At 37.4% G+C, this 15738-nt stretch overlaps 1 protein-coding gene across 1 annotated transcript; it reads right to left on the bottom strand.

The window, feature by feature from the left end:
• Nucleotides 1–1256: 1256 nt before the first annotated feature.
• Nucleotides 1257–10608, bottom strand: cenpx (centromere protein X). The gene is made up of 5 exons (XM_051714545.1): nucleotides 10511–10608; nucleotides 10301–10352; nucleotides 8407–8460; nucleotides 1906–1994; nucleotides 1257–1430 (listed from the first exon to the last, which is right to left on the bottom strand). Exons 1-5 carry the CDS (start codon nucleotides 10562–10564, stop codon nucleotides 1416–1418), a joined length of 264 nt encoding a protein of 87 aa, XP_051570505.1. The 5' UTR covers nucleotides 10565–10608; the 3' UTR covers nucleotides 1257–1415.
• Nucleotides 10609–15738: the final 5130 nt, after the last annotated feature.

Below are 15738 nucleotides of genomic sequence, written 5' to 3'. Positions count from 1 at the left end.
CGAAGCTTACCGGAACCGAAGGATTATATTTAAAAAGTACTTAAATATTTATTTTTTTGCACCAAAAATTCAGCGCTCTCGTGAATGCGTATAGACTGCTGAATGGAAGTGATGGCTTATAGTTAAAAAGTACTTAAATAAATTTTATTTTTTTTTCACACCAAAAGTGATCGTATCGCTTTAGAAGACATTAATTTAACTGCTGGAGTCGTATGGATGACGTTTATTCTGATTGTCTGTTATTTTTGGAGCTTCAAAAGAGAAATCTACATTCACTTGCATTTTAAGGACCTACTGAGCTGAGATATTTTTCTATTTTTCTTCAAATGTGTTCAAAACCTGGGATATCATGAGGGTGAGTAAATAATGAGAGAATTTTCATTTTTGGGTGAACTAACCCTTAAAGGATGTTTAGAGTTTCTTTTTTACTGGAAAACAAGACAAAAATACTTCAGCAAGATTAAAGCAAATGGGCTGGTACACAACAAGCAATATGTATTGCAGTTATCCTTAAATCCCCAAGCCCTTAACAATAGTGCTTGCCATGTACTCTGTTTACCCAATAATAAACCCAAGCGAGCAATCCCTTTCTAGCTCCACTACTGGAAACTTACTGGCCACAGGTTAAACGGACTCCAAGGGCACAATTATCAGAGCGAAAGATTTTCTCTCTGCCATGATGAAAGACGGCGAGCCCCCCTTGCGCGACTGAACGTCTTATTTACCCTCAAAATTATGTTCTTCTGTTCCAATTTGTTTTGTTATGCTTCCACTAAAACCGAACAACTACGCGTGTGGTCGCAGTAATTTTTCCAGTCTGACACTCCGCGCACACATTCCACCCTGTGTCCTCTCACCTCCGTGACACCTTCAACTATTCCACATTGCAGGACAGCGAGGGGAAAGGGGAACTTCAAAGTGGCCGGAGGGGGGTGCTCCTTTTTCCTGCCACTTGTCATCATCTAAGGAGCTTTGCTGCCTCCCTTATTACTTTAATCAATTCCAACTGCTTCAAGAGGCTTTGATGGGGGAGCGGGGCGAAGCATGCTGGAAGCACCTGCTGCTGAGCGGAGCACAGGTGGCCTACAGAGCCACGACAGGGTGAGAGTCGAGACCTCTTTCCTGGGAGGCAATAACACTGCTGGTAACCAGCAGGCATTCCTACCGTCCAGTCTTCACAGAGCACTGATGCAGTTAAACTACTAAACAACATGAAAGACTGATGATAACAAGATCACAACAAGAAAAATAACTAATAACAATTAGAATTGATTTTATTTATTTATTACTAGTCATTCATGAAATACTTATACACAGTCAAGACAAGGAGCTGCAAAGGAGATGAACTGAAATCCAGGTTGTTTGTGATCCAAAGAGCTAGGTAACATCGCCATCTTCTGGCTCCACAGCAAAAATTAAAAATCAAGAAGCTGCAAATGAAATTATACATTACTTAGAGGAAAAACTTTGGTAGTTGTTGCAAAACATGCAGAATTATGCATTGCTGACTGATAGCAAACAAAAATTATATTTGGCATACTAATTTTCATAAAAACACAGAAACTCAGTTAAGTAAAAACATTTAGAGCACTGAGCCGCATTTTTCAAAAAAGGTTTTGCAAAACATTAATATGAATCAAATCAATAATTTAACACAGGAAAAAGTACAGGAGAAAGCATTGATTTTGCTACATTTACATATCTCATCCAAGAACATATTTTCCTCCACCGAAAGCGGAGCGTTTCGAAAAATGCTCTCCATTACCACATACTTTGTAAAATAATAAAGCTAGGAAACTGAAAACAATTAGTGTTGCTGTGGAGAGTTTTTATTTAATTTTTTTAAGAGTACTAAATAAGACCGAACTCAATTTTTGAAAAACTCACAAACAACATTCAACTCACCAACTGTGGCAGAACCTTTTCAAAGTGCTCAATATCAACGGTGTCACAGTCCTCACTGTCAGCCTGTTTAACTGTTCTGCGTGCCGCCTCTAAAGCATTAGGACATCATATTAATTGCATTGAAAGAAAGAACCAGGACACACTTTACAATGATGAAATTACATGCAAGTCATCCTAGGTCATATGATGGATAGGTACTGAAACATTAGCAATTATACATTTATTTATTTATTTCTATTTTTGATGCATATCAGCAGCAATGGCTATATTCATGGCAAAGACAACAGTAATCAAATTAAACAATGTTTACAATAGTTTGACAGATACAAAAATCCACATATATAACAATACAAATTGTATAGAGTTTTTCAGTTTAATATGTGATAGGAATTCTAAAAATTCCTTTTAAGACCTTTTTGAAAATGTCCATCAATATATTTTCTGAATAAAACCATTGTCTAATATCATTTAGATATGGACATTCTATCAAAATATGTTTTACGCTCAAGAAATTCTTACATAGATCACAAACCGGTTTCTCTTCCCCTTTCAATAAGTATGAATGAGTGAGTCTTGAGTGACCAGTTCAATATCTCGTATATACAACCTGGTCATATCTATTTTCAAAGAGGAGATAATAAACTCCTTGATTTAGTACTGGGTTCACTTCATGTAGTTTGTTATATATGCATTAATTCCATTTGCTGTGAATGTACAGATTCAATATGAGTTTAACGTCAGATGCTGGTATATTACATTCTGTCATGTCCAACTGAAGTGCTTCCTTAGCCGCTTTATCTGCCTGTTCATTGCCAGACAATCCCATATGGCCTGGCATCCAACAAAAGACATATTGAAATCTAGTCCACTTTTCCTGTTTAATAATTGTAGGGTGTTCTGTTTTCAGAGCTTCGAGTGCTTGCAGGCAAGATTTAGAATCTGTACAAATTAGAAAGTGACGTTGTTGTTCCTTTTCGATTTGTTCTAAAGCTAGTAATAATGCACAAGCTTCTGCTGTGAAAATGTAACTTTGTCCAGGAATACACTTGCCAAAACATTTTGGGCCAATCACTACTGCTACAGATACATGATTGTCTGACTTTGATCCATCTGTGTACACTGGTTCATGAGATGGTAAGCTGCATCTTATGTCCAGGAATTTCTCCTGGTAGACATTTGGATGATTTATCTTTTTAGTATACTGAGCCAGGTTCATCATGATAGTTGTTTTTTTTTATATTCCAGGGTAGTATAGGGCACAGATGTGTCGATGTTAGGATATCCAGATTAATGTCCATGTTCTCCAAGTGTGGTTTTGTGCGAATTCCAAAAGGACTGATGTACCTGGGTCTGGCTTCATACAGGTGTGAATGTTGAGGATGAAAGACTGAAGGATATGCTGGGTTACTTTCATTAGCTTTTAGTTTAACTGCATAGTTAAGGGCCAGTTTCAGCCTTCTGTTATATAGTGATGGTTCTCTTGCTTCTGTATACAAGCTGTGGATTGGAGAGGTCCTAAATGCTCCTAGTGCAAGTCTCAATCCTATATGATGTACTGTATCCAACATTGTAATATATGCTTTCCTGGTAGATCCATAAACTGCGCTCCCATAGTCCATTTTTGATCGAACAAGTGTCCTATAGAGTCTCAAGTGTACTTCACAATCTGCACCCCATTTGATCCTTGCTAGCACTTTTATAATATCCATTGCTTTGAAGCATCTATTCCGCAGCATTTTGATATTAGGGATGAAGGATAGTTTATTATCAAAAGTCCTAGGAATTTTGTCTCTTTTATGACTTTTATAGGTTCACTTTCCAAAAAGAGTTCTGGCTCGAGGTGCATAGATCGCAAAATACAAAAATGCATACATACAGTTTTCGATTTAGAAAATGTAAATCCATTTTATTTATATATATATTTGTATTTGTCTCTCAATTACGTTCATTTATTTGCCTTTATAACAAATGCACACATCATCTACATATAGGCTACGGAATATATTAAGCCCCATAACACTTACAATCCCATTAATTTTAATGCTGAAAAGTGTTACTGAAAGTATAATTCCTTGGGACACTCCTGATTCTTGTACATGCAAATTCAGATAGCACATTTCTTACTCAAACACGAAAAACTCTTAGATACATTTTTTTAGAATCCTTTAGAATGCCATACCTCCACGTAATATCATAAGCTTTTTCTAAATCCAAAAATACAGCTACTACATGTTCTTTTTTAATAAAACCATCCAATATAAAAGATTCTAATCTTATAAGGTGATCAAGAGTACTTTTTCCTCATCTAAATCCACATATTTACTGATCTTTTGGTCTTTTTCCAAAATCCACACCAGCCGATCATTGATTATTCGTTCCATGGTTTTGCATAGGCAGCTGGTTAAGGCTATTGGGCGATAATTGTTTGGATCAGTATGGTCTTTTCCTGGTTTAGGTATTGGTATAACGGTTGCTTCTTTCCAGTTAGCTGGTATTTTTCCTGATTTGCAAATGCTATTGACGATGAATCCTTCCTTATATTTCATCTTTCGTATCATATCCCATACTTTCTTTGTTGGTGTCTGTGACGTTAAACTCGATATGTTTTTTTCCAACTCTTTGTTTGGAGTTGTCTTGGTTTCGTTAATAATTCTTCGTGCTTGTGCTCTATAAATTTTCAATCTGATGAGGTTTTTGGTTGTTGGATGTTTATTAAAGGTTCTTTCTGCCTTCTTCCAATCAGCAATAGCCTTTTTACAGTCTTCTTTAAACCAAGGGTTTCTCCGATGGCATGACTTTGTTGATGTTTTTGGCACAGTTTTTTTCTGCTATTTCAATCAGTATATCAGTGAATTTATTTATCGGATCTTGATATTCTTGCCAGTCTATGTTGAACTTCTCATAACAAAGTTTTTGGAAATTATACCAATTAGCTTTTTTCAATTGCCATCTAGAAGTGTCTTGTTGTATATCTTCTTCAGTAGATGTTATAATCAGTGGGTAATGATCACTTCCACAGAGATCCTTCCATACTTGCCATGAAAAGTCAATTATTATTTCAGATTCACACAAAGTTAAATCAATAGCGGAATATGTTCCATATCCTGGATGCAAATATGTGCTTGAACCATCATTTAGTAAGCACAAATTATTATTGTAAATGTACTCCTCTATTCTTCTGCCTTTGGTATTTGTATGTTTACCTCCCCATAATGTGCTGTGGCTATAAAAGTCACCCATTAATATGTATGGTAACTTTTCTACCATTTTGTTTAGTTCTTGTATTGTCACCGAGGCATCAGGGGGTATATAAATAGAGCACATAGTTATGGTTTTATGAAGAGTTAGATGTACAGCTACCGCTTGCAGGTTTGTATTTACTGGTATGTGGCTGTGGATTATGTCGTGTCTTACTAATATAGTTGATCCACCAGATGGACGTTGTATATTTTTGCCAAAAGTGTTATAGATATTATACTTTTTCAGTGTCAGTTGTCTATCTATTGTTAGATGGGTTTCCTGGAGGCAGAAGGCAATGGGATTCAAAATAGCTGCTAGTTGCTTCAGTTCTGAAAAGTTTGCCTTAAATTCTCGACAGTTCCACTGAATTATATGATTCCTCATTTTCAAGTAGGTAAGACAAGTATCTGCCCTTTACCTTTGCATTTTGGAGACAAGCTTCGACTTCGGGAATTTGTAGTCTCTGTTATTTCAGAATCGTAATTCTTTAAACATTCAGTTTTGTGTGTTTTTCTTTCTTGATTCGATTTTGTTGCATCTTTTTCCCTCTCGAGGACTGATTGTGCTCATTTGATGATCTTTCGTCTTGCTTGGCTTGGGTTTGATTTGTCATTATTTGACTTTGTGTTCCTTGATTCTTCTTTTTCATTGGCTCGGAAGTTCTGTTGCTGACATTTTGTGGTTTCTCACTGTTCACCCAGGTCAAATCAGTCTGGCAATCAGTGGTGCTCATGGTTGGTTTCACCACAGAAGCATATGTTTTCCTCAGGTTAAAGGATGGGGTCTCCTCAACTTTTTTTCATGCTTCAACATAGCTGATCCTTTCAACACATTTTATTCTTTGAATTTCTTTTTCCTTTATCCAAATCGGACATTCTTTTGTTGAGGCTGGGTGATTAGCTGAACAGCTGCTGCTGATTTGATCAGTCTTGAACACCCTGGTTCATGTCCTTCTCCACAGTTGCAGCAGATTGCTTTTCTTTTGCAGAAAGCAGAACCGTGGACAAATTTTTGACAGTTGTAGCATCTCAATGGGTTTGGAATAAAAATATTGACCGGTACACTCACATATCCATTTTGGATCCTCTCCGGAGGTTGGGATTTATTAAAGGTTATAATGTAAGTGCCTGTCTTAATTATCTGTTCTTCTTTTTTGATTGTGATCCTCTTGACATTCATTACACCTTGTTGAGTTAATTCTGATGCTATTCCAGCCTTGTCCATGTTGTGTAACTCTCTAGTGCATATAACTCCTTTGCTGCTGTTCAATGATGGGTGATAAAATGCCTTTATCGGTACATTTGCCAGCATATTTTACTCAATTGACCCTAAGCCAATGCACTTTCAGGTACATCTTGACTAGCCGATTGATTGGACCGGGTCCTTCCAACCTCCCGTCTATGTGAATTCAAAGCCAAAGTATTGTGTTGGATCTGAGTCAGCCGCAGCATACACATTCCTCAAATACCAGGTTCTCGTCCACCCCAGACATGGGTTGCAATTTACGGCAAAGAAGTTGCCCAATTTGTCGCCTCTTACGATCAGCAAGGGGGTGCCAGGGACATATTCTACCCTGGGTCCCCACGGGGGTTAGCAATTATACAAACTAGAACATATTATTTGGGGTACAGGTGCATCTCAATAAATTAGAATGTCGTGGAAAAGTTCATTTATTTCAGTAATTCAACTCAAATTGTGAAACTCGTGTATTAAATAAATTCAATGCACACAGACTGAAGTAGTTTAAGTCTTTGGTTCTTTTAATTGTGATGATTTTGGCTCACATTTAACAAAAACCCACCAATTCACTCTCTCAAAAAATTAGAATATGGTGACATGCCAATCAGCTAATCAACTCAAAACACCTGCAAATTTTTCCTGAGCCTTCAAAATGGTCTCTCAGTTTGGTTCACTAGGCTACACAATCTGCAATCACTGACACCCTTCACAAGGAGGGTAAGCCACAAACATTCATAGCCAGCTTCTTTGGCAGTTCACAGAGTGCTGTATCCAAGCATGTTAACAGAAAGTTGAGTGGAAGGGAAAAGTGTGGAAGAAAAAGATGCACAACCAACCGAGAGAACCGCAGCTTTATGAGGATTGTCAAGCAAAATCGATTCAAGAATTTGGGTGAACGTCACAAGGACTGAGGCTGGGGTCAAGGTATCAAGAGCCACCACACACAGACGTGTCAAGGAATTTGGCTACAGTTGTCGTATTCTTCTTGTTAAGCCACTCCTGAACCATAGACAACGTCAGAGGCGTCTTACCTGGGCTAAGGAGAAGAAGAACTGGACTGTTGCCCAGTGGTCCAAAGTCCTCTTTTCAGATGAGAGCAAGTTTTGTATTTCATTTGGAAACCAAGGTCCTAGAGTCTGGAGGAAGGGTAGAGAAGCTCATAGCCCAAGTTGCTTGAAGTCCAGTGTTAAGTTTCCACAGTCTGTGATGATTTGGGGTGCAATGTCATCTGCTGGTGTTGGTCCATTGTGTTTTTTGAAAACCAAAGTCACTGCACCCGTTTACCAAGAAATTTTGGAGCACTTCAGGCTTCCTTCTGCTGACCAGCTTTTTAAAGATGCTGATTTCATTTTTCAGCAGGATTTGGCACCTGCCCACACTGCCAAAAGCACCAAAAGTTGGTTAAATGACCATGGTGTTGGTGTTCTTGACTGGCCAGCAAACTCACCAGACCTGAACCCCATAGAGAATCTATGGGGTATTGTCAAGAGGAAAATGAGAAACAAGAGACCAAAAAATGCAGATGAGCTGAAGGCCACTGTCAAAGAAACCTGGGCTTCCATACCACCTCAGCAGTGCCACAAACTGATCACCTCCATGCCACACCGAATTGAGGCAGTAATTAAAGCAAAAGGAGCCCCTACCAAGTATTGAGTACATAAACAGTAAATGAACATACTTTCCAGAAGGCCAACAATTCACTAAAAATGTTTTTTTTATTGGTCTTATGATGTATTCTAATTTTTTGAGATAGTGAATTGGTGGGTTTTTGTTAAATGTGAGCCAAAATCATGACAATTAAAAGAACCAAGACTTAAACTACTTCAGTCTGTGTGCATTGAATTTATTTAATACACGAGTTTCACAATTTGAGTTGAACTACTGAAATAAATGAACTTTTCCACGACATTCTAATTTATTGAGATGCACCTGTATGTTGTATGTAAACTGCTCAAGACAGAACGTAGCAGTGATTTTCCAGATGAACGTTTATCAAATAGAATGAGGCAACATTTGTTTTACCTTCGACAAACACTTTCAGCATCTCAGCCATGAGCAGGACAGCATCACTACTCGCTGTGGAAGGGAAACAGGGTGAAACTAGTAAATGTTGTACAGCTGCATGATTTCAACACTGATTTTAAGCACTCTTCTTCAAAGAATGCTGGGTGTGTTGCGCTTTCTGTCAGTATTGGAGGCTGTTAATCTTTTTGATTTGTTGATAATACTAGATTAAATTTGAAGACAGTTCATCTGAACTTGCTCCTTTAGACATATGACCTCTGAGGGGATTTTAAGCATTCCAGAAATATTAACGCTCATAGAAAACATTCATCCTGTCATGAGAGTTATAAGAAAGGTGTGCTAGAGTCTAAATTTAAAATTATGAAATATATAGTTCCGGCTCTTAATCCGATGAGATGTTCTGCACGACAAACCTGCAGTGCATCAGTTGAATTATAAAGAATATTAATGCGCCAATCATTCATCTTTGAGTGTTAATTGCTTGGCAGCCAACAGTTAGGATGAACTATATGAACTGTATTGGGTGGCACAAAATATTATCATGTATTGTGATTAATAATAAATGTAATTATTGGACACTGGGGTCTTTCACAGTGCCGTTTAATTTTTTACCAAGTTCGTAACTTGGTTATAACTAACTTCGGAGCCCCTTAGAGAACAGGGCAGGAATTTAACCCTTGTACGTCAATTAAAAAAAAAAAAGTTACTCAGGAGGTCCTTAGAGGACAAAAATGTCCGCATCAAAAAACTGGCATAACAATAATATATATATTAATACTATTTTCCACTTTCACTGACTTATATATATTTTTTTAACCAACATCAGTCCTGATCATAACTACCAAATATTTATTCATTTTCAGGATTTTAACCCTTTAAATGCCAGTTTGTTTACATAATTCCACTGTTGTTTTTTTTACACACACATTTCTTAATACACACATACAAAACACACTCTGACGTCCATACCAACACACACACACAATTTTAGCTGCATAAGTTATTCAGTTGGCCTGCAGTGCTCTAAAATACAGCAAACAGAAAATAGGAAAAAAGCATGTATTTGCTCCATAGGCTAAACATGATAAAAATGGCGCCATCTGGTGGAAAATATTAAACATTTACATTTTGAATTCAGGGCTCCAGAAAGAAAGCATAATATCATAGAATTCATGATTTATGCTTAAATGGCACTGGGATCAAATATTGTAATTTTAATGGGTTTCGATGGAGAAATTTTTGTCCTGAAGGTTCTGAGTGTAACTATTTTGTGTACACAGTGTATTATAAATGTATTATAGTAACTGAGGTTGAAATATCAAAATTCCCATAAAAACACACATTTGGCAAAATTTATGCTGTTGGCATTAACATACCAAAATGATCGAAAAAACTCAAATGAAAAAGACAAAAATGTCATGAAGGTCAGACAAGGGTTAATTGTGTTAATTGAAATAGTTGGGCAATTAATTTACCATAGTTTTACTACAGTAACGATATTTTAACCATGATATTCACAGTAAAACCATAGTTATACAGGAAAGTGATAACTATGGTAATAAAAATCATAAATTTGGGGTTTATTATGGTTTTACTACAAGTATCATTGGTTTACTATGGTTTTACTGTAGTAATATTGTAGTAACCATGACTGTTGTTTTTTTTTTTTTTTTTCTGAAACCATGGTTTTCATACAAAATACTGTATCCATATAGTAACCATGGTTAATTTTGCGGTTACTATGGTTTACTACAAATATCATTGCCAACATGTCTCAGTGTTTATGACTGCTGGTATGACCGAGAGACTACGAATACGCAAATGAAACCTTTAAAAATATAATTGTTAACATTCCACAATTAGTGACAATTTATAAAATAAACTGTCTCACCTTTGGTTTTGTCCTCCCTGAAAAACAGTGTCAACAGTTTGCTGATAGTTTCCTAAAAAAAATTATATGATTGTTAGTCGTTAAAAATAAGCGCAATTGCAAAGGCGCAAGTATCTAAAAAAAAAACGCTAATTATCCGAAAATCCTCAACTGCCAATCATGCTATGAATTATATGTTAAAGAGGTTAATATAAATTATTTTAAACATACCTTTTTAAACGCGACTTCATCTCCCGCGCACGCCATTCTGTCACGTTGCGTCATAAAGGCTCCTGTAATGTCATTGGTTGAGTTGTCTTCTACGTTGTCTGAATGGCGATATCGACTGGGGCGTTGCTGCCCTCTCGCGCAACACAACAGAACTGCAACGGTTTCGAGTTTTTGGAAAAATCTTTACGGAACTGCAGATATTTATTTACATAAGAAATTACACATCATGTACTCGCTGAAATATGTTAATGTTATAAAAAAGCTCTCATAATCAGCCATTCTATTGCAGACACACACTTAATCCTAATGATTAAATATTAACAGCCAGCGATGCTTTATTTACCAATTTACACAAACTCACAATGCGCTACTGTGTAGACTATTCATATGTGCAGAGTAAAGAGAGCTCAGTCATGCACTTCAATACACGTGTTTTGTTACAAAGACAGAATGTTAAAGACTCCCAAACATTTTAAATATAAGCATAAAAAAGTATGTTTTTATATATGTTTACATGATATAAAGACAGACAGACAGACAGACAGACAGACAGACAGACAGACAGACAGACAGACTGATTGATTGATTGATTTTTAATAGAGTTCAAAAGACCAGAGGAATGATCCTGATGGAGTGATTGATTATAAAAACACTGCCATCATCTGGACAGTATGTGAAATCCTGTGTAATCTTAATTGTTACACTAGTGGGTAAAATAACAAGAAACTCCTAATAAAAATGTGTTCATAACAAAAACATTTCAACTGAAAGAATAAGCCATTAATTTCAAGTAATAAAATATGAAATCAATGGAGACCATGTATCTATAGAATTTCTTCTTCATACACTGCTCTGAGCTCATCATGTCTTTGATTATATAATAAACAAATCCAATACTCCATCAGCTGTTCCTCTGTTGAGAGTCGCAATTCATCATTGCTCTTGACATTATTGTCTAGCCTCCCAACCTTTTCTATGTGCTGCTCTGCATTGCTCCTAACTGGCAATTAAATCTGTCTTGCTGCTGTTGCAGAATCTGCTCCTGAGAGGTCTGATGCACTTTTGATAGTGAAGGCTCAGCAGTACAAAAAGATAAAGGGACTCTGGATCAATCATAAAACTGCAGATGGTGGCCCCTGCATCCACATATGTGGACATTACATTCTGGCTTCGCTATAGGCTATGCTTGATTTATTGAGCAACTTTCCATAAAAATCGGACATTCACTGTGCATTTTCATATTAAAAGTCAATGGACGTATCCAAAAGCTGGAAAATTTTGCTTTCAGAGGTTGTATCCGGAGTTAGGATGAAAATAATGTGCATTTCAAACTGTTCTGAGACCAGTGAAGACAGACAGCACACTGGAGGTTAAGTCATTACTAAATAGGGAGCAAAGGTGCATCTTATAGCTTTCTATGCAGCTAAATGCATTCACTCCTAAAATCCAACCAAAAGTTCAGTTTCAGGCTGCAGATGATGTTTGGACCACTCAAAATATTTGGCAGACATGGGACATTGAAAATCAGTACATAGATTCAGAATTTTATAATGCAAAAATTTATTTTAACATGGTTGTCAGTGATTGGATGATGCTGGCCATTACTTTAAATAAGAATAATTTATTCAGCTTTACAGAAAATCAGCTGTAATGTTTATAACGTCTGACTTTCTATAGCTTGAAATTACTTAAAATTTCACAATTACTAGCTGCTGGAGGGCCTGGGTAGCTCAGCGAATATTGACGCTTACTATTACCCCTGGAGTTTCGAGTTCGAATCCAGGGGTGCTGAGTGACTCCAGCCAGGTCTCCTAAGCAACCAAATTGGCCCGGTTGCTAGGGAGGGTAGGGTCACATGGAGTAACCTCCTCGTGGTCGTGACTAGTGGTTCTCACTCTCAGTGGGGCGTGTGGTAAATTGTGCGTGGATCGTGGAGAGTAGCATGAGCCACCACATGCGGAGTCTCCGTGGTGTCATGCACAGTGAGCCACGTGATAAGATGCGCGGATTGACGGTCTCAGAAGCGGAGGCAACTGAGGCTTGTCCTCTGCCACCCAGATTGAGGTGAGTAACCGCACCACCACGAGGATCTACTAAGTAGTGAGAATTGGGCATTCCAGATTGGTAGAAAAGGGGATAAAAAAAAAATAAAAAATTACTAGGTGCTACTAGTTACAAATCAAAAAGGAAAATGGAAAATGCACACAGTCATGTGGACGTCTCAGGAGGTTAAGAGATTGTAAATGACTGTCTTTCTTCACTTGATCATTAAGTATCAGTGTGTCTCAAATTTTGGGGGAAGACAATATTTCTCATCTGATTCTTTCAACAAATGTTATGATGGAAAGGTTGAGGTCTTTTGGTAAATGAGAGGTGAATACCAATAAAGTGCCATTAATCAGTCACTTCATCTTAACCCTCAATCACCGTTCAGGTCATTTTTGTGTGCACACAACATACTATCACTAACAAAATAAATATTTGTAAAGACACTTGAATTCGCTCATCTGAAAGTCACATGTGGTGCCTGTTTAGTTTCACTTTCACATCTGAAAGTGAAATTTAAAGTGGAGATTTAGGGTAAAAAATTTCTTAAATATTGATTTGTTTCTTAATTACACCAATCACATTGCTTCTGAAGACATGGATTTAAACACTGGAGTCGTATGGATTACTTTTATGTATCCTTTATGTAATTTTTGTAGATACAAAGATCTGGTCACCATTCACTTGCATTGTATGGACCTACAGAGCTAAAAATATTCCTTTAGAAATAATTTGTTTGTGTTCAGCTAAAGAAAGAAAGTCATACACATCTGGGATGGCATGAGGGTGAGTAAATTATGAGAGAATTTTTGGGTAAACTATCCCTTTAATGGCAGAACAAAGCGTGATTCCTTGTGCTTATTTTCCTTCTGCTCCTCTCTAGACAGCAGCACAGTGGACTACACTATCATAGATATAAAAATAAAAAAGCTTCAACTTCTTCATAGTGATGGCACAGTTACCTTTCTCAGACCACAGTCACATAGTCATCATTCTGAACAATCAGTCAATCTTCTGCATCTTCGGATCACAGGTCTAAACTGTACTCACTCCAAAGCTGAACTCCACACACACTTTTCTGACAGTTGGAAATAAAATATGTAAGGTATAATTGACGATGGACCGTTGAATTATTGAAAATTATACCAAGGGTCTGTTGAATGCTTGATTCTGATTGGTTGACAGATGTTCTAAGGTGTGCAATTAATTTCCAGTAAACGCACGGCTATGAAGTAGTTGTAACGTTGTAGGCTGCTGACAATGATAGCAATGATGAAGACGTGAAGATGAAGAACCCAAGTGCAGTTTATTTATAAACGTGATAACCAGTAACCCTAACTATAAACGTGATTTAACAAAAACATGAACTTGACATAAACTAGACTTGACTATGGCATGGCTTGGCTTGGCTTGGCTTGGCTTGACTTGACAACAAAACAACATTCACATACACATTCACATTCAATACTTGACAACTACACAATGGAAAACATGAGGCTTAAATACATGGACATGGGGGAACATAAACCAATGAACAAACAGAACTCATAACAAGCTAATTAAACAATAAACCAATGAAAACATGACACATGAACATGGAGGGAAAACAGAAATCACATGACAAGGGAAACAGGAACTAAACATTTCAAAATAAAAGACATGAATCAACAGAATACACATGACAGTAGTTCCAGGTCTTGACCACATAACGGTTCCATATCACTTCGCCAAATTATTTCAGTTATTTCAAAGAGCCCTACAGGCTACCACAACAAAATAACCAATCAAAACAAAGACAGTAGTTAAGTACATTGGATAAGAATGACAAAAAGTGTCTATAATATCCTAAATGTATTTCAATTCCAAAAAGCGTCCTTGGGCTCCCTCTCTCTCTCTCATCTTACCCACACACACACTGTACAATAATTAAACAAAGACACTGGTTAAGAACGTCAAACAATGTCTTTAATATCCTACATTTACACATACGCGCATACACACACACACGAACGCTCGCACTAACTTGTTACTCCAATGCCGAAAAGCAGCACATCCTCCGTTGCTAGTTCTTAAGTGACTTTTCGAAGTCGAATTAGCAACGAAGGCTTGAGCTATATCAAAGCTAGATACACTTGATCAATACAACAGTTTCTATATTATCTAAAATATCTGTGGGAAGCACCCTCGCGCTGCAGTGCAGTGGGGTTGAAATCTGTTGTTAAGGTTTACAACGGAGAAGCTATATACAAAATGGCAACACTCGCTGCTGCTGAGAAGTGCTTAAACTTACATCTTGGCGATTTTGAAGCGGTTACTTCTGACGAGAGCTACAACCAAAAAAGGTAATCCCAGAAGTGATCTATTTCAGTTTATGAGTTTCTCTCTTTCGGTAACTCAGAAACAAACTCACACACAAACTCTCACACACATGCACAAACTCACACGCACAAACGCACACACACACTTACAATCACATTACATTGCTTGTTACTCCAGTATGTGCTCCAGTAAAGCAGCATAAGCTTCGCTATCCTCCGTTGCTAGTTCTAAAGTGACATTTACGAATTAGCAACGAAGGCTCGGACTGTATCAAAGCAAGACACTGAATCCGTGGTGGAAGAAAAATGGTTCCAATCACAAGAGCATTTTAGGGATGAAAACTGAAAATGTCTTGAGATAAAACATTGAACAATGTATTATGCTGTGGTAACCATGGTATAAGCGGAATAATTGACTCCGGCCCATTGAATTATTGAAAAATAATGCACACCCAAGGTGCATTACTACCTCGGGTGTGCATTATTTTTCAATAATTCAACAGGCCGGAGTCAATTATTCCTTACGGAATTCCAAACGCGATCTCTCTCAGTTTCTCTCTCTCTCTCTCATACACACACACGTGCGCACTACCTTGTTACTTCATTACTCCGTTGCTAGTTCTAAAGTGATGTTTTCGAACTTGAACAGTATCAAAGCTACAGTTGATACACTTGATCAACACAACTTTGGGAAGCACTCTCCTCCTCACACACACACACACACACACACACACACACACACACACACACACACACACTTGTCTCCTGCACTTGTACACACACACACACACATTCCCACACAAGTGGACACACATACTATACACAATACGCATTACACACACACACACACATTCGTTAGGGAAA

The sequence above is a fragment of the Myxocyprinus asiaticus genome, chromosome 13, assembly GCF_019703515.2.
Source record: "Myxocyprinus asiaticus isolate MX2 ecotype Aquarium Trade chromosome 13, UBuf_Myxa_2, whole genome shotgun sequence".
NCBI classification, from domain to species: Eukaryota; Metazoa; Chordata; class Actinopteri; order Cypriniformes; family Catostomidae; genus Myxocyprinus; species Myxocyprinus asiaticus.
Note: the sequence above shows the minus strand (reverse complement) of the source record. Positions and strands in the feature narration are given on the sequence as shown.

What these genes read in the sequence shown, in the direction of transcription:
- cenpx (XM_051714545.1), bottom strand. Translation starts at nt 10,564, where the DNA reads ATGACGCAACGTGACAGAATGGCGTGCGCGGGAGATGAAGTCGCGTTT. An exon ending in ATGAAGTCGCGTTTAAAAAG is followed by an intron (nt 10,353 to 10,510) that starts GTATGTTTAAAA and finishes AATTTTTTTTAG; the next exon opens with GAAACTATCAGCAAACTGTT. An exon ending in GCTGAAAGTGTTTGTCGAAG is followed by an intron (nt 1,995 to 8,406) that starts GTAAAACAAATG and finishes CTAATGCTTTAG; the next exon opens with AGGCGGCACGCAGAACAGTT.